Consider the following 17,816-nt stretch of genomic DNA (forward strand, 5'->3'; position numbering starts at 1 on the left):
AAACAGGTACACTAGAAAGAAAAGATGAGGCTACGTGCTGCTGTTGGAGGTCCCAGTTGAGGCCCAATGCCTCTGGTGGGAGCGGTTGCTCCTACGGGAACTCTCTGACGGTGTTCCCGTGCGCCTGGGCCTCTCAGAGCTTGCTGCTCTCCTCCTGCTCCTGTCCTGGCGACTCCTGGACCAGAGAGGTTGATCTGAGGCTCTGCGCTGCAGGTGGGAGCGGCTGCGTCTGGGGGACGTCCCTGACGGAGTATCCCTTTGCCTGGGCCTCTCAGTCCTTGGTCTTGTCATGCTGCACATGTCACAGCGACTCCTCGAACGGACTGGTCCATCTGGGGCCCGACCTTGCTGGTGGGAGCGGGTGCGCCTGCGGCCAGGCCCAGCATGTCTGGAATGGCCCCTGTCCTCAAGCTCAGGGGTGCTGCTGTACATTGACCTTGTTCTGCTGGGGCTGCTGGTGTCCAGCGAGGGAGATGGCAGAGACTGCTGCCGTGCTGTGCGTTGGTGGCTGCTGCGGCTGCTGGTCTCTGCGGATGAAGCCTGGGGATCCAGCCCCGATGGCACCGGGCCATGGGAGCTGGGGCTGATGGCCTCAGATTCTGTGGAGCCGTGAGCAGGCTCCAGTCCTGACTGACTGGTCGGGCTGGGGCCACTGAGCTCTGGCTCATCCCTGGAGGCTGTAAGGACAAGCAGGAATGTCAAAGAGCACCCAGGCCCAAGGCAAGCCTGGCCAGAGCAGAACCCCAGCCCTTCAGGAGCAGACGGGCTCTGCCAGGCCCAGCCTGGGCACTGCCCCCAGCCCAGGGACACCGGGTGCTTTGCCTCATACCCGTTTCAAGACCAGCACAGCTGTCACACTCCCAGCTCTGTACGCTGTTTCTCAGGCCGGAGCAGCGCCTGTGGGTGCCCTCAGCAGCGCAGGAGGAGCACAGGAGCAGTTCCCAGGGCCTGGGGAAGCAAATGGGTTTATGGCACTGAAGACAAAGTGATTGTCCGGCCAAGCTCTTCTAGTTCTTTTCTCTTTGAGCCGTTGAAGTGACACGGCTACCCTGCAGAGCCTCAGGTGCAGCTCCCCAACTTACCCCTCTTCCTCTGCCTCCTCCCTGCCTCCCAGGTAAAGGCAATCCCTGGCATTGCACCTCCTGTGCCTCTCTCCTAGGTACGCATAGGCATGGTTGTCCTCCCATGTTGGCTGTCTGATGGAGAAAGGAAAAGCTGATGAGTTTCTGCTGCCCTCCCCTCATGGAGGTACAGGTTGTCCCTGCTCTTTGTCCCGTACTTTTCCAAGGCGTGCGTGAAGCTAAAGCCCAGACTCACAGGACAGGGCAGGGACAGGACTGGTATGGCAGGGCCTGGCAGAGCACAGACCTTGCAGCTCCTGTCCTGTGAGGCAGGCAGAAGGACACCAACCTGAAGGGGATTCGGATCCCCAGGATGAACATTTCGACAGGGAATGCCTCCTGGTCTCTGCACAGGGGGCACTGGAAGTATAAAGCACCAGAACGCATGGCCTGTCCCTGCAGGGCAAACAGAAGCAGGGTGAGCAAGGCCCTGGTGCTGCTGAGCACCTGCTGTGCCCTGGGGCTGAGGGGAGGGCTCCTACCTGGATGCAGTCCCTGTGGAACCAGGCCCTTTTGCACACTGGGCACACCAGGGTTCTGAAAGTCTTTCTATCCTCCACTGGCTCCATGCAGATGAGACAATCGGTGCCTGGCTCTGGAGTTGCCTCAATGTCCTGCTTTGGACGGTGCACAGGGCAGAAGGAGCTGGAGGAAAATGGATGGGCAAAGTGAGAAATGTTGGATCTTCTGCCAGGGGTGACCCGGAGTGGGGAGGAGGTACCTGTAATATGGAATATACTGTGTGACGCAGCTGCCCTCCTTGGCACAGGGCAGGTGGAACCATCTGTCACAGCCCTCCTTGCAGCACATGATGGTTGCCCCACTCTGGCCACAGACGCAGCAGCGCTGGAAAGAGCCAAGCAGCCCCATCAGCAGCAGCCTCGGGGCCTCCCCAGGCAGCCCCAGCGCTCCGGGCAGGGCGCAGGATGTGGCCGCTGCTGGGTCTCAGCCCACAGAGCCGTCTGGTGGAGGAGGGGGGCTCCCATGCCAGAGCCTCTGTGCAGCTGCTGGGAGCCAGATTTTGTCCCACATCCGGCCAGAAGGGCAGGCCTTTCCTTCCAAGTGTCTGGGCTAAGCTCTGGCAAACCTCACCTGGCACAAATCTCCCTGCTTGCATGGGACACTCACCTTTTGTGCTGCCCTCCACACTGCAATTTGGATATCTCTAGGAAGAAATCCCATGACTCCAACATGGTCATTGTCTTGAGGAAAAAGTAGAGTGGCAAAGAACTGCAGCAGAGGGGAGGAACAGATGAGAAGAGAGGGGCAGGAACTGCCCATTGCAATGGTGGAGGGAGCTCCCGGAGCCACTCACCAGGCAGAACACGTGGGCACAGAGTCCGCCCTTCTCCAGTTTGTCACCGCAGATGTCCGGATCAGCCTCTGCTCGGCGACACAGCATGCACACTGCAGGGCACAGAGCCAATGGCAGCGGGCATGAGCACCTCTGCGGGGCTCTTTGGCTGCAGCAGCATCGGCCCCAAGGGCTGCTCTGTCCCTGCCTGCCTGCCTGGCTGATGGGCAGGGCTGGAGGCCTTGGAGAGCAGGGGCCATTGTGGGCACGGGTGTCCCAAGAGCTGCCCCCTGGCCCAGCTGGGCCCCACTTGGGGAGGAAGGAGGCTCCCAGCCGCGGCATGGCTGAGCAGCTCCTGCCTCCCCCTGCCTCTGCTCTGGGCCCCACACAACGCCTGCCACAGGAGCCCCTGGCCCCGGCTCTGGGAGGGCGGCTTTGCCCTCACCTGGCTCCCTGGCACCAGGGCCCTCCTGCTTGCTGTCGCACATGGCAGCCGTCAGCGGTGAGTCCCTGTCCAGAAAGGTCACAGTCTCCTCCAGGTGCTGGTTCTCTCTCTGTCTGGGAGACAGAAGAGTGTGGGGAGTTTGCAGAACAGGCCCAGAGCCACGAGGGCACTAGTCCCTGCTGAGCCCTGCGTGAGCCCTACTCCTGTCCGCCTTTTCCTCCCGTCGTCGCCTCGAGGAACACCGCAGTCCGCTCTGGCTGTTCCTCCGCTGATTCTGGGCAGGGAGAGGCAGGGGAGCCTGCAGCACAGGCCCAGAGCCCCGAGCTGTGGGGCTCCGCTGGTCCCTGAGCAGCAGCGTCCCTGCCCTGCCTTCTCCTCCCGTTGTCAGGTCGCACTGACACGCGGCCTGAGCCCAGCCTTCCCTTTTGTGACCTTGCTTGCACGGGTCACAATGGCCACTCTGACATCAGCATCGTGCATCCACAATTGGGGCAGCCATGGCCTCAGGTCCCTGGCAACCACTTGAGGCGGCCCCCTTGGTAACTGCCCAGGTTCTGAGATGGGTGCGAAGGTTTGGCCAGGAGGGAACCCAGGCAGGGACTCCTGCAGCAAGTGCAAGGCCGAATGCCACGCCCTGGGGCAGCCATCGAGGCTGGTACTTTTGGCAGTAAGGTGCTGTTCAGGCACTGCCACTCCAGGGCTCCAGCCCCGGCCAAGGGAAATCTCTGCTCCTGCCCCTGGCAGGGGGCAGTCGCCCAGAGATTGTGCATTGAGTCAGGAGTGGAACTGAGGCCACACATGGACTCTAGGTCTCTTCAGAAGGTTAATCCGAGTTTATTAGAAACCCATTATTTTATACACCGTTCTATTACAGGTGGACCTGATTAGTCATTTAATCAGCAACCCCTGACACCATTGGCTAATTCACAAGACACCCTTTACTAAACATCTGATGAGAAAACAGCCGTTCAAAACACCAGCTGCAAGGTTGTTTTTATTCTTTCTCTCAGCCATCTCAAAACTGTAGTGCTTCGCTTGCCTAGTCACGGGGATCTTTTGTGCCGGCTAGCTTGTCCCCTTCAAGTGACTGGAGGGAACTACAAGTGTGGCTGCCCCCGGCTCGTCACTTAGAGCACCGGGTGGCAGTGATTGCCTCAGCGTGGGTGACGAAGGCACAGCAAAGCTACGAAGATCCAAAGCAAAGGAATAGGGAGCGGACACCTGTATGAGGTCTGCAGAGCTTTTATTCTCCCAAACCGGGACAGTGACAGATGCCTCTCTACCTTGGGTCTGACACGGGATTATAAAGGGTGTGGGCGTGAGGGGAGTGAACACAGTGCAACCAATAGGAAGGGATTACATCAGTGCAGGGGCCAATGAGGAGAACCTAGGGAGGGGAAAGGTTTCCAGGGACCAATACTAACAAGAACAGGGATGACTGACATCAAACATTCTAGAAGAAAATGGGGACGGTTTCAGGGATTGACAGGGAGAGGGGGTGTACAACTTGGACTGACAGGGGTATTTTTAGGTACAGAGGGAGATTGACAACCCTGTGGCAGGAAAACTTTGTGGCAAGGAGGTGGGGAAAAACCTTCCTAGGGAGGAATAGGGGACACATGGAACATACCAACAAGACCTGTCTAACAACTAATTTCTAACTTAATTACCAAACCCTTATAAATCCTTGTAAAACTGTCACACCACCACACAGCAACCCTTCGCACCATTGGCTAATTCCCAAGACACCCTTTGCTAAACATCTGATGAGAAAACAGACGTTCAAAACACCAGCTGCAAGGTTGTTTTTAGTCTTTCTCTCAGGCATCTCAAAACTCCCCAGAACAACACCTGGGAAAGTTTATCTGGCTTCTCTTTCTCTGACTAAAGTGTCGCATCCACATGGATTGTCTTGCACTGTAGAAATTCAAAACCTGCTTCAGGTGAACTGACATTTTCCTCAAGACCTCTCTGGAGAAAACCAGGAAGAAAGTGAAGGCACTGCTTTGTTACAGGGGCATTGCCATGCCTGAATCCTCAGTGAAGGAAGAAAATTAGCAATGGTGACACCGCTGAATAAACACAAAGCACATTTCAATGGTCAGCTGAAGTGCCTGGAGGAGACAGACATTAACCACCCTCACACTCATCCTAAGGATAGTTTTGTCTCCACATTTGACAGTTCTTCCTTTGAATGTTGTTTGCTTTATTACAACTCAGAAGCTTAAAATAACAGTGCCCAGTGTAGTTATTAGACCCCAAAACAGCCCTCTAACAATTGCCTTCTGTATTTCTCACTGTCATGTCCCAAGACTTTTATCTGAGGTCAGAACAAAAGAATTCCAGCCTCCTGCCCATGATAGAGAGGGGGAGATTTTGAAAGGATATAAGGACAACCATTATCTGTTGGGAGGTTACTGATGAAGAACAGGAAGTTCAGGGGAGATGGAAAGAAGTCCAATTGCTTTTCTAGAATAGGAAGAAAAGCTTTTTAAAGCCAGTATACTCAGTATACTTTGCCACTTTATCTTTGCTGCTCTCCCAAGACAAAAGATTTTGCAGTGTGACTTTATCACAATTGGTTTTGTATCTAGAAAATTAAATGTCATTGTTCTGTAAAATGATAAAGCTGCAAAGTCTAAAATTAAAAAAATAAACAACCAAAACCAAACACCAAACCAAAGAAAACTTAAGTATTTGTCAATTCAAGTGCAAGGTAGATCAAGTGCTACCTGCCAGCATCAGTTGGCAGGTTCTGCCAAGGTGCAAAGGCTGCCACACCAGCGTGGCAAGCTTGAAAGAGTCCTGTGTAGATTCATCACAGTGGAGAAGATCAGCAGGACCTGAGCAAATACAGAGACTTGTACAGTTTCAGAAATCAGATACAGGAAACAATTCCTTCAGAGCTCTCTGCTACAGTTTAAATTCATTATCTACCAGAAGAAAAAAGTAAAACGGACCTTTAAAACAGACTATCAAAGCAATAGTGGAGTTTTCAAGAATGAATCATTTTCTCTACTCTACGGGACTGGACTTAAGCAGATCCCACCCTTGAAGGGAGCCTGGGAGTGCAAATACAGAAGGGGCAATCCCACCCTGAATTTGTCAGGAAGAGGAGCTGCTCTTTCCACTCTCTGTGGTCATACAGTTTGTCTTTTCCAGACTGGGAGGTTGGAAATTTATTGTTAAATTACATTTCTAACAAATTTAGGAACTTTAGATATTGCTTCAATACATGCAGTAAAGCATCTCCTTTACTATATAAAAAGTATTGTTTTTAAAATTATGTTTATATAAAAGAAATGTTTTGTAAAAAGTATTTTATCCCCCAGAACTCAAATAAGGTTTTATAAACGGACATGCACTTGTTACCAGAGAGAATCCTAGAAGCCTTTTGTTTCAGTTATTGTCTATCTTTTTTCTTTGTGTAAAATGCTGACACCTTTGGTAGGTGCCAACAGATTGAGTAATCCAACAGGCAGTTCTTTTCACTACCCACCATTACCTTCACACCATGAAGACTGAAAGACTGGTTTTTGTCAAAATAAATGAAGCTATTCCATATGACAACACATTTCCCCCCACTAACTCCAACAGCTGTAGCCTGAAATCAGGAAAAAAAAAGTTAACTGCCAAGTTAACCCCAAGACTTACTATTCTTTTTGAATTTAAAACAGTGACCGCACCACTTGTTTTTATGCTTTTCTCTCCCTCATCTTCTTGTCAGTACAAAACACATACCATGCATGCTCAGAACCTGGCTATGTTCCCAGTTAAATCAAAGAACATGGCAGCATCCAAGCATCCACAATAACCTCCACTGAGACATAAATGGATCATCATTTATCACTCACTCTGCCTATGCAAAGTAAGTATTGCAAATCACATGGATGATAAGAGGAGTGTAAGCAGAAGGAGATAAAATAAAAATCTATGTGGCTCTAAGGCAGAAAATATGCTTTTAACCTAAAAAAAAAAAAAAAAAATCAAACCTCACAGCTGCCTTCGAGAAACTACAGCATGTCAAATTCAGCTTTGCTTTCGCTTAGATCATCTCTCTTGGAAAGGCTGTAGATGTTGGGCTTTTTTTCCTTCCAATTGAAGCTTTTTCTAGGAAAAACATGAGACTGCATATGTACATCTTTGACTAGAATTTCCTAGAGGAAACAACTTCATGTGAGAAGCTTGTGAAGAAGATGTTGAAATCAATGGCTTCCCTGCTTCCTATGCCCTTTCCCCCCACCGTGACTGCACTTCATTTACCTGCATTAACAGCACGGATGAGAGCCAAGCTAAGAGAAGGAATTTAAAAAGCTGTGATGTTTTCTCTGCCATTACTTAAAGTGCCACATGCAAACCCAAGCGAACAGTCTCTACTAGACACAGAGGAACTAAAATAGGATCTTGCAGCCTGGATGTCAGGTAGAAGTGAACATATTTGTCAAAATTACTGTAGAACAGGAACTGCATCAGGAGTGGCAAAAATTAAAAATGCCTTCCTGGGGAGATTCCAGCAGGGAGAAGGTTGCAGACACTTGAATTAGGTTTTCAGGTACTGTGCAGTTTGTTGGCATCTGACCCAAGGGCACAGCTCCCACACACATAAACCTTGGAACATCTAAGCATGGGTATGAGTGCTCTGGCTTGCAAAAGAACTCCGTGTTCAGCAGCTTGGCGTGGGGAGTGTCCTTAGGGTGCACTCAGAAATAAACCAAAATTAGGCCCCTTATGGCTTTGGGGGTTAGAGTTTCTTGGGGATTGTTTTGTTCTTTCGGGGGTGGATTTTTAAAGATGTGTAGAGAACTTCTAGTTGCGAGCACTTTACATTATTAGACCACGCTAGCTGTCTTACCACTGAGCACAATGAAATATGAATTATTTTTTTCTAGAATTATTGGTGATTCAAGACATGACAACACAAGTATTGTAGCCTTCCAAAAATGATGTGTGTTTTATTCTCTTGATACAAATATTCTATTCCTAGGAATGAATGGTAAATACAACATTTGCACACCAATTTTTACAAAATCAAAGGAGCAAAGGACTGACTTTCAACTGATACTCCCCATTCTTAAAGAGAAAAAGGTTACCAAAGGACAAATGGAATGCTGACCACTAAACAAAGTGATGGTTCTACCTTTCTTCAGTTACACATTGGAAATGCCACAACTAATCAATCTCTCAGTGAGCTTATTCTTTGGAAAGGAGACTCCTCATTCCCCTAGGGGGCCATGGTCTGTGGTGTGCCCACAGGTCAATGTCCTCACCTGCCTCCTAGCCTGGCGGCTGAGCAACAGGGCTTCCTGTTGCAGGATTTCTGAGAGAGAGGACACGATTTATATTTCGAGTGAAGGTTGAGCTACCCCCAGTCTAGGCCTCAGATAATGGGCCTTGGTAAGGCCTTTGAAGCCTTTGACACAGTAAGAAATTAGTCACTGCGCAGTTCGAAATTATGTTAAGGTAACCACAGTATCAACGAGTTTTCTGGGTGTGAATTGGTGAAGGGCTGCAGTGTGGAACTCTAGCCACCTTAAGACAAAGACAAACAATGTTTGCTGACCAATGATACTGTGCTCACAATTTGTAAACGATACTGAAGTGTATATAAACTGCCATCTTATAAAGAATAAACGGAGAATGTAGCATTAGCTATATTGGCTTGATCTGCGTTTGTCCTGTCCAGCATTCCCTATTGTATAAGAAGTCCCTTGCTTCTGCTTCCAGCTTTGGGTAAGGCAGTGTTTGAAATACAGACGCAAAGAAGACTGTAGGGTATGAAATACCATAAAGCTAAATTCAGGCATTTGTCAGACACAGCAGCTCAAGTTACTGAGCAGCACAAAGGGTTCTGAATTTAAGAACCTCTCTTGAAAGAGACACTACGTGTGTCTTACCTGGATCTCAGCTGCTGGTACTGGATATTGGGCTCTGTCATCACAGCAGACACTGCCTGCACACTGTCAAATGAACTTGAGAGTTAGGCCGGAGATGGAAGGAGGGGTGAACAATTAACAGTCTCCTTAGAAAATGAGAATTGAATTTAAACAATTTTTTTTTTGCCTTTTCCTCTGTTCCAAAACACAGAGTAATGGAGATTCAGAGATCCTTTTCTTCCATCATGGCATTATCCAGTGCCTCCAGCTGTTTTAGATACCCAGAAGGTGGGACCAGAGTTCTGGTCCTCAGTTTTTGTGATTTGCATTCACTCCTCAACCTCTTCCCAATTCTTTAGGGTGCCAGGCTGCCTTGCAGGATCCTCACTCCAAGCCCAGCATCCTCACTGACACCAGCATTAGCCACTTCTGATTGTGCAGCCGCAGCTCGGTACCATTTGATGCAGCTCTCCAGCTCTCCGCTCCCCCTCTACTCCAGCCTCATTAATCAAAATGGATGTTGGCAAACTGCAGTAAATGCCAATGAGATTTCTTCAGTGTCTCCTAAGTCCTCTTGAAAATAGTGTGCATGGAAATTCAGACGTTTCGCTCAGCTGCGCTGCGGAGCTGACACTGCGGCACGGTATTTCAGAAAGGCAAAGGAAACAAAATACAGAACCTGCTCCTGGCACATACAGGTCACAACTAAATGACTGAACAGAACGAGTTTGGTTTAACCAAGTTCTACTGCACAAACCAGAGCGAAAGCTTCAGGACATCACCTGATGCGGGACGGAGGGAAGAGCATATTAAAAATAAAAGCAAGGGAAGCGCCACAAATGCTTCCACTGCACCGAGCATCTCTGCAATTGGCTGGGAGAGCTGTTGCTGCACAAACTCTGCCTGCTCCCGCCCCACGGAGTAAGCCCTGCTCCCTCTTACAACAGGCTGAAGCACAGCATGGCAAGCTGTCCCCAATTACTATCCCTGATGGCCATCCCCCCTCAAGCTCACAACAGTAACAAGTTTGCCCGAGATCCTAAAAATCTCTCAAACTGAGCTGTGTGCAGGAGGAAAATTGTAGTCCACAAATGTTTCATGCTAAGCCTAGCAAACTTGTCCTCTATAACTTCTGGCTTCCAAAGCAACAGATCATGGTTCAAACCCTGCTGGGGTATTGTCCAGTAAAAATCCCTTTCAGGTGCGTCATCACTGTAAGAAGGAAAGCAGGGAAACAAAGGTGAGGCAATTTCAAAAGGTACTAAACTGAAGGCAGAAAGGAAATTAAACTCTCTTCTCAAAAAAACAATCCTTGGGTTTACAACTAAAATACCACTACAAGGAATTATTTTTGCTTTTTAAATAAGGAAAATTTTCCCTTTGTGTGGCACCCATGTATTAAAATCAACACAGACAAAAGTGTACCTGAGTGTCTAAAAGTCTCACCTGTCCCAGGGGTAACTCTTTGTATGGAAAGGTGTGCCCTAGCCTAGGGGAAAAGTGCTGCAAAAATACCTGCTGCTTTAAGTTATGAAATGGAAAAGCTAACATCCTACCTCTTCAGCTCCTACTCTAATGCAAAGCAATGATGAATTTGGAACAAACCCCAGACACTTAATAAAATTATCAACTTTAATGTCCTGACAACTGATTTGCTGCAGCAAATCCGGAAAGACCCATGGGATTCAGGAATACACTTTGGTCATAAAAAGGGGAAGTAAAGTGAATGATCCCAAATAGCAGGCCAAGCTACGGAGAAAATTCCCAACGTATAATTAAAAAGATTGAGTTAATAAGGATGTTGCTTTAATTCAGGTCCATAAATAAAACAACCCTAACAGCTTTAGGTATCATCTTTAAAACCAGCATTAATATGGAAGTGTTCAGCAGAAAGTCGGGCTTAAATAGCAGTAAAACTCTATTTATTTGGGGTGAATAGGAGATTTCTTGTGCAATTACAAAAAGTAACTGTCCAAGAAGCCACAAGTCCTTCATCACAGGAGTCACTTACACATGGAAATTACAGGATGTGCTTTTTTGGGGAATTGCAACAATACTTGAGAAGTATATAATAAATAAGAGCATGTAAAAACAGGTTAGAAATAAAAGGGAATTCTGTAGCTCTGGTTTGAAGAGTATTCTCACTCCTCAGTCACATCACAAAGGCAAAGGCAAAGTGAACTGAATATAGCATCCAGGCTAGGGCCAGATTTGACTGCTTCATGATTTAGAAACCTCTTGGGAAGCTGGGACACTTGCTCAGTTTGTGAACCCACTCTAAACTCTGTTTCTACTGGGGTATAGTTGTACTCAGTCCAGCTGGATTAAAATTAAGCAGAGAGATGCTTTCTGAACATAGCAAAGCCATAGCCTGTGGCTCCCTGGACCTGTAGGGAGCATGTCCTCACTCCCTAGCTGAACAAGCTATTTTCAGATTACACACAATGGATGTCAACAGACCTGCTGTAATCAAATGCTGGTTAAAAACAGCACCTATCTTCAGCAAGGAGATGGCTCATGATGGGTCTCAAGGATGTTCTTAAAATGCTGTGATGCCCTAGCCAGTTTTCAAAAGGTTCTTTATCGCCAGCTGGGGGATACATCCAAATCATGAACGGGACTGGGCTGCTGTGGTATATATTTATTTTTTAGCATCAGTCTCATTACATGGTTATGACAATGGGAAGATGCCAGCATCACATCCAGGCAACAGACCAAGAACTTAATGTTACAACTTACTTTATAAACATTTTGACCAGTCACACAAAGCAAAAGCATATTGACAGTAGTTCTATTCAATCACTACAAGCACACGTACCTTTAGTTAAAACAATGCTTGCTCATTTTGAATACAATACTTGCTTGTAAGCCTCAAGATACAATGCACAGAGCTCCGTTATTAAGCCTAGACTTTCCTAATATCTCACCAGATATAATTTTCTGCAACTTAGGAAGTTATTCTACCCAAGCGTTAATACACAGACTATTGTTCTATTTGTTCTTTCTTTCTACTTCTTGTATAATTTTTCTGCTGACAAATCTTATAGCTACTGCGTAGCTCTAATCACCATCCTGGTGTCTCTGAGGCCTGCCCTTTGCAATGTGCCCAAAACCTTCTGATTTTAAGGAATCCCACAGACTTATCATTATTATTTGCAAGCAAAAGATTGGTTCACAAGTCTTTTTCCATGCTTTTCTCAGTTGTTTATTAGAACTCATCTTTATAACTGTCCCATGGCTGTGTTCCACACATTTCACAATTACAATTACACAGGTTACATTTATTTACCTGACACAAAACACAAATTTGCATTTCACACTTTCTTTGAGAGAAAGATTCAGATAAAGTCAAGGAAACAGGGCAGGCGAGACGGAAAGCTTCCCTTGAGATGCTTTTGGAAGGGCCTGCAATGACCCTGCCTTCCTTCGGAACAGAGGTGGCCACGAGACATGGTGTTGGCTGTCTTACCCTAGGTGCCCCCTCTGCTCCAGAAGGACTCTTGCCCACTTCATCACTTGTCTGTCCCTCCAGCTGCAGGGCCTCAAACCCGCTCTGTAAGGTACTAAACCTCTAAGTCAGCTGCAAGTTTTGAGAATAAGGCAGTGAGCATGGCTCGAAGTAGGGTTTTTTAGTCAGGCTTACAATATGTGTTGAGAAGAAGAAGAGAGAAGGGGTAGATACCACACGAGAATCCAGCACAGCCTCACCAGATTTTTCATCCGGGTTCTTGAAGCACAATGCCCAGCACTTGCACTGAGACATCTTTTTGTGTGTTCTGGCGACCGGAACCATCCCACGGCCAGGCCCAGGGTAATTTGGGTGCCAAAGTCCTGTTGCCTGCAAACAGCACACTTTTTTACCCAGCTGGAGCTGATTTCAGCATGTTTGCTGAGTTGACTTTAGGAGTGTTTTCCTTATCTTGGCAGTTCTAACAGATGTCCTTATGGCCCCTAAATTGTGCATCCTTTGCGTCCTCAATCAGTGGGCGTCCTTCTTCCCAAGCTTTGTCAGCTTCCCTCTGGGTCTGAGATCAGTGAAACGTGCCCAGGCCTGAGTCTTCAAAGACCATTCTAGCAACAAGTACTTTGCTTTTCTAACACCGGACCATCACTCCGAGCTTGCAGGCTGCCATGTGCGGCACACGTTAAATGTCTCTTCTTGTTGATCAGGTTTGAAAGTGTGCAAAGGTCAAGCGTTACAGGACATCCTTTCTTCATCAGGAATGGGACCTGCGGGGTCCCGGCCCGCAGATCTTGCTGCTGGCCGAGGCTGCAGTGCCAGAGCTGCCGTGCGCCGTGGCACTGCCGGAGCGCCCCGGCAGAGCCGGGCTGGCAGTGCCGACACCTGAGGGAAGCCCTGCCATGGCACTGCCGGAGCGCCCCGGCAGAGCCGGGCTGGCAGTGCCGACACCTGAGGGAAGCCCTGCCGTGGCACTGCCGGAGCGCCCCGGCAGAGCCGGGCTGGCAGTGCCGACACCTGAGGGAAGCCCTGCCGTGGCACTGCCGGGGCCGCTCCTGCCCCGGGGCCGCCGGCAGGAGCGACGCCTGGGACCTGCCGAGAGACCGGCATTGCTTGGCCCTCTTCAGTAGATCGAGGGAGTGGCACCATGAAATAGCAAAATATTACACCTGATTTAAAACACCAGAGGGAAGCCATAGAGTTGAAAGGAAAATGGTGTGCCAAAAGATAAAGAGCACGAAAGGGAAGACTAAAGAAAACATACTGAATCTTAATCTTCACATTAATCTCAACGATATCAGAGGAAAGATGATGGTGAAAAAACCTACTAGGAAACCAACTAAATGTTTTGACATTAAAAAGGGTCACCTTTGTAATTTTGCAAGTATGTTCAACTCTTAAAAAGCAGTCAGGTATTCCTTTGTCTGGTGCTACGAATTTGGTACAGCTATCCCTCAAATACTCCACATAAAGAGAGCTGAGTACTTAGCCATGAGTTAGTAAAAGAAATCTTCCATTCTGTCGTAGTTCTGTAGTAAGTACGTAGTAAAAGAAGTCATCATTATGCCAATGGATGTTGATGCAGCCTGCAGCCTGCAGCGTGCATGCTGTGTCGCCGTGCAGAGGCTGACCCCTGTGCTTCCCCAAGCGCTGCCACCAGCTCCTGTGCTGCTGCTGATTCTCTGCCCAGCCCACCCACGGGCACTGCTGGAGCCTCACACCCACCACAGCCAGCTGGGGTGTGACAGCTCTGCTGCTATGGGCACGGCTCTGGGCAAAGCACCTGCGTGTCCCTGGGCTGGGGGCAGTGCCCAGGTCGGGCTTGGCAGAGCTTGTCTACTCCTGGAGAGCCGGGGCCAGTGCCCAGGTGTGCCCTGGCCCGGCTCTGGGGCGCCTTTGACATTCCTGCTTGCCCTTGGAGCTGCCAGGGATGAGCCGGAGCTCAATGGCCCCGGCCTGGCTGGACAGTCAGGACTGGAGCCTTCCCGTGGCTCCCCAGCACCCAAGACCATCAGCTCCAGCTTTGAAACACTGCCGAACAGGATTTGCCAATTTTTTTTCCTCTTAGATCTTTGAAAGGATTTTGGTAGTAACATTGTTTGACCACTTCTTCAAGGAACAAACGTGGCACGTTTCTATTCAGTAAAGAGTTTATTGCTTTCCTTACACTTTCTATTTCGTATCCTTAAGCTTCCTTTGGCTTTCTGGGAAATAATCAAAATCTAACAAATTCTTCAGAGAGGTTTCTGAATCCACTATTAGGAGAAGTCTCTAAATTCACTCCTTCTCTTAAATACATCCTTTACGTACAGTTAAGTAGCTGCTCCTGTAACATACAAAGATGTAGTGGTTTACCTGCCTGGACAACACAACATGATGTTATACACACCGGTACGCTAAAACACTTTTGTTCCTGGGGAGTTGCAAAGTTGCAGGCTCTTCTCCAGGTCCTGAATTAATTCTGCATGCCCATTCATACCTGCATTCCCTACCCGTGCTCAGCTTTCACCTACAGTTCCCAGGGAACAGATGTTACATACTCACCTCAAGCAATAATCTACATTGGTCTTCCCAACCCTTTTTCTTCACTGAACTCTACTGATCTACAAAACAACTTTGGGCCCTCTGTGCAAAAAAAAGAACCAATTAATAGGCTTAAACACTTCCGATTGTGCTGCTGCTTCTAACAATCATGGGCAACTCAGCAATAAAGTCAGGAGTCAATTCTTCTCATCCTTCCTGTTCTCTTGCCCCCCACCAGACGTTGTCTCCCAACAGAAATGTTCCCTCCTGCAGCCTGGTGTCTGAGGGACAATGAAAGGCAGCAGCAGTTTTCCTCAGCATGCTGCAGTCTAAATTGCAGTGAAATAGCTGCTGTTTCATTAGAAGCTCAGCACCAGGATCACACATCTTCCCCCAGAACTGGGGCCTGCTAAGGACTGAGCTCTCCACTTTAACACCCCCTGCAAATCAGAGAGTCTGGAAGAGTGCTGGGCACGAACTGTATGAACACAGCAATACATTTCTGCAGCGTTATCGAATCAGTCTTGAGAAATGCACACCATTTAAGCCTGTCTTAAGACTATTCTACAAAACATATAACAAGCAATTGTTTTGCTGGCCTCTGCAATTTTTGGGAATTCTGTGTGTTTCCTTTGGTTGTTGTTTTCTTTGTTTCTAAATACAAAATCCCCTGGGTTCAGAAGAGAAACTCCGAGCTTCATTAGGACAAAGCACCACAGGGACCTATGTGGCTGACAGGAACATCAACATCCCTAGTGGTACCTCCAGAAAGACAGGAAAAAGTTAAACATTATATAAATACCTGAAATTATTAAAAATGTCTAATTAACTTTTCACATGGCTAATGTTTTGGTAAGGTCTAAAAGTCTACATTCCTATTAGGCAATTATCTGAAAGAGAAGAAAGCCAGAAATCTGCTTGGTCTTTATTTTACCAAGATTCTCTCATGGGATTCTACAACACTTTTGAGCACAAGTAAGGATGACAAAATTTGACTAGAAAACATTCATAACCAGGCAGCATTTTTATCCTCCTCATGGAATTCCAGGACGAATTTAAAAAAATACAAAAGGGGGTGAAGAAATGCTGTCATACCTCTTAGGTGTTCATCATCTTTGGAGAAGAAGACAACTCTAGCACTTTGTGTGCGTGGTAAAGAAACGAACCTAGACAAGTACAAAGGGATTTTAGCATCCAAAATTGTACTATCAAATTCCATGAACGCAGGTAAAAACTGTAGTGCTTCAGAGAAATGGTATACATTGAAAAGCTTTATTCCCTAGTAACCAAATAGAGCCTTCTAGGAAAAAAACAACTTCTTAACAGCAAACTGACTGTGTCTTTGGCTTCTGGCCAAACTCAGTTTGGAGTTGGTCAAACCAAAATGAGCCCGTTAATTTCTTGCGCTCAACGTCTCTCTTTTCATATTCAGCTTCACATCACATGGGCTGCTGGGAGTTTTGACTCTGGGCAGCACAAATGCTTGTCCAAGATGACTTTCACTGCTCAGAGGTGTGCAATCTCAGTTTCCCATTCCCTGAGTGCTGCTATTAATATTCCCACAGCATCCCACTACTACAGCCAAGTAGACAGCAAATAGAAACGGAACTTGCATTTCTTGGTCCGTTTCAGTGTCTCACGTCTCAGGCTCATCATCACCCTCAGAGCTGCCGTCTTGGAAACGTGAATCCTCTTGCCATGTGACTTTTACCGGCTTTATTGTTCCGAGTCTGCAAGACTCTGCAATAACAGCACCGAAAAAGAAACAAAGCCACATCCAGATTATTCCTCCACTTGTCAGGAAGAATTCCTCCTTTCAAGACAAATACTTACAGTGGAGAAGACAGATGTAGGAAGGACAAAATCTACTTCTGCCAGATTTTCTGAGCAACATCTCTGCTCCAGGATTTTCCACTCTGTTCTCGGGATCTCTGCTGTATTCTTAAACATTTGATCGTTGCATTCAGAAGACCCTGAATACTTTCTGAATTCAGCACAAGTGTGGTGGGCTCATTGCTTTGCGTTTTTGCATTGTTTTTTTTAAATATTTTGGATAACTTCAAATGGTTTCTTTTCTCTCCTACAGGACTGTGACTCGATTTAATGTTGTTTCATTTTCTTTTCATAAGGCCTCATTTTATCTACAGCTTGAACATTCCAACCATCATGTGTCATTCAGTTTCCTTCTTCTATAGGTTCTAGAATAGAATTCAGTAACAAAGAGAATGTTTGTGGATCTTGCGGTCAACTCCAGGATCTTGCTCCTCCCTCTCCATTAACACACATTTCCTTTAAAATCTTGTTGGATTCTCTGAAACTTGAAATGATTGGTGTGCCATCTTTCTCCCTGTTTGAGAGATTCAGGGCATGACAACAAGCTTTTTCACCACTTAGCAAAAACCCCAATGCCTTCTCAAAGCATGCCTTTCAGAATTCCTCAGATGCAAGCATGAGTTACCTCTCATTCATGTACCACAGCCTTGGCAAGCAGAAATGAAGATCAAAATGCTTCTGCCTACTTACTGTCTTCTGCTATGGAAAATCCCCTGCGTCCTGACCTTCTTTACACCACAATGCTCTACAGTGCCTGCCAGAAGCTCTTCATTAGAAATGGCACTGTGAGAAGGGTCCTGCTGTTACCTTCTTTGATGCCCAGCTCCTCTGTGTCTCCAAAGAAGGAAAACTTGAACGCGCTCGACTCCTGAGATGCGTTGTTCTCGGGCAAAGGTCCAAATGGTCATCTGGGGGCAGGGTCCTGCGCATCCTCTTTGTCCCAGGGTATTTCCACAATCTTTTCTGGTTTGTTCTTTGAAGCTCCAAACAAGTCTTTTAAATCAGCAGCAATACAGTAATGGATTTCTTCAGACACTTGAGGCAGTGTCTCACTCTCTTCTTTCTTTTTCCTTTTGGCTTTACTGAAATGAGATTGTTCCAGGATAGCAAAACAGCGCACGTTCTTTCCAAGACAGCTTCCCAAGGAGCCACCTTGCTCTGAACATCTCCCTAACCGTATCCAAGCCCATAAAGGAGAGGTTCACTTTCAAGAGTGAGCAGTGGAGAAACATCTCAGCTTGGAATCGAACGGCCGGAACAAGGATCC

At 47.4% G+C, this 17,816-nt stretch overlaps 1 protein-coding gene across 1 annotated transcript; it reads right to left on the reverse strand.

The window, feature by feature from the left end:
• Positions 1-30: 30 nt before the first annotated feature.
• LOC144247018 (uncharacterized) lies at positions 31-17,781 on the reverse strand. Its single transcript, XM_077786214.1, is given in 9 exon segments — positions 31-677; positions 830-948; positions 1,083-1,196; positions 1,411-1,546; positions 1,549-1,766; positions 1,843-1,967; positions 2,437-2,528; positions 17,357-17,432; positions 17,725-17,781. Coding segments are annotated over 9 exon segments (1,584 nt in total).
• Between the last annotated feature and the right edge of the window lie 35 nt (positions 17,782-17,816).

Source organism: Lonchura striata, chromosome 12 (assembly GCF_046129695.1).
Source record: "Lonchura striata isolate bLonStr1 chromosome 12, bLonStr1.mat, whole genome shotgun sequence".
Classification (NCBI taxonomy): Eukaryota; Metazoa; Chordata; class Aves; order Passeriformes; family Estrildidae; genus Lonchura; species Lonchura striata.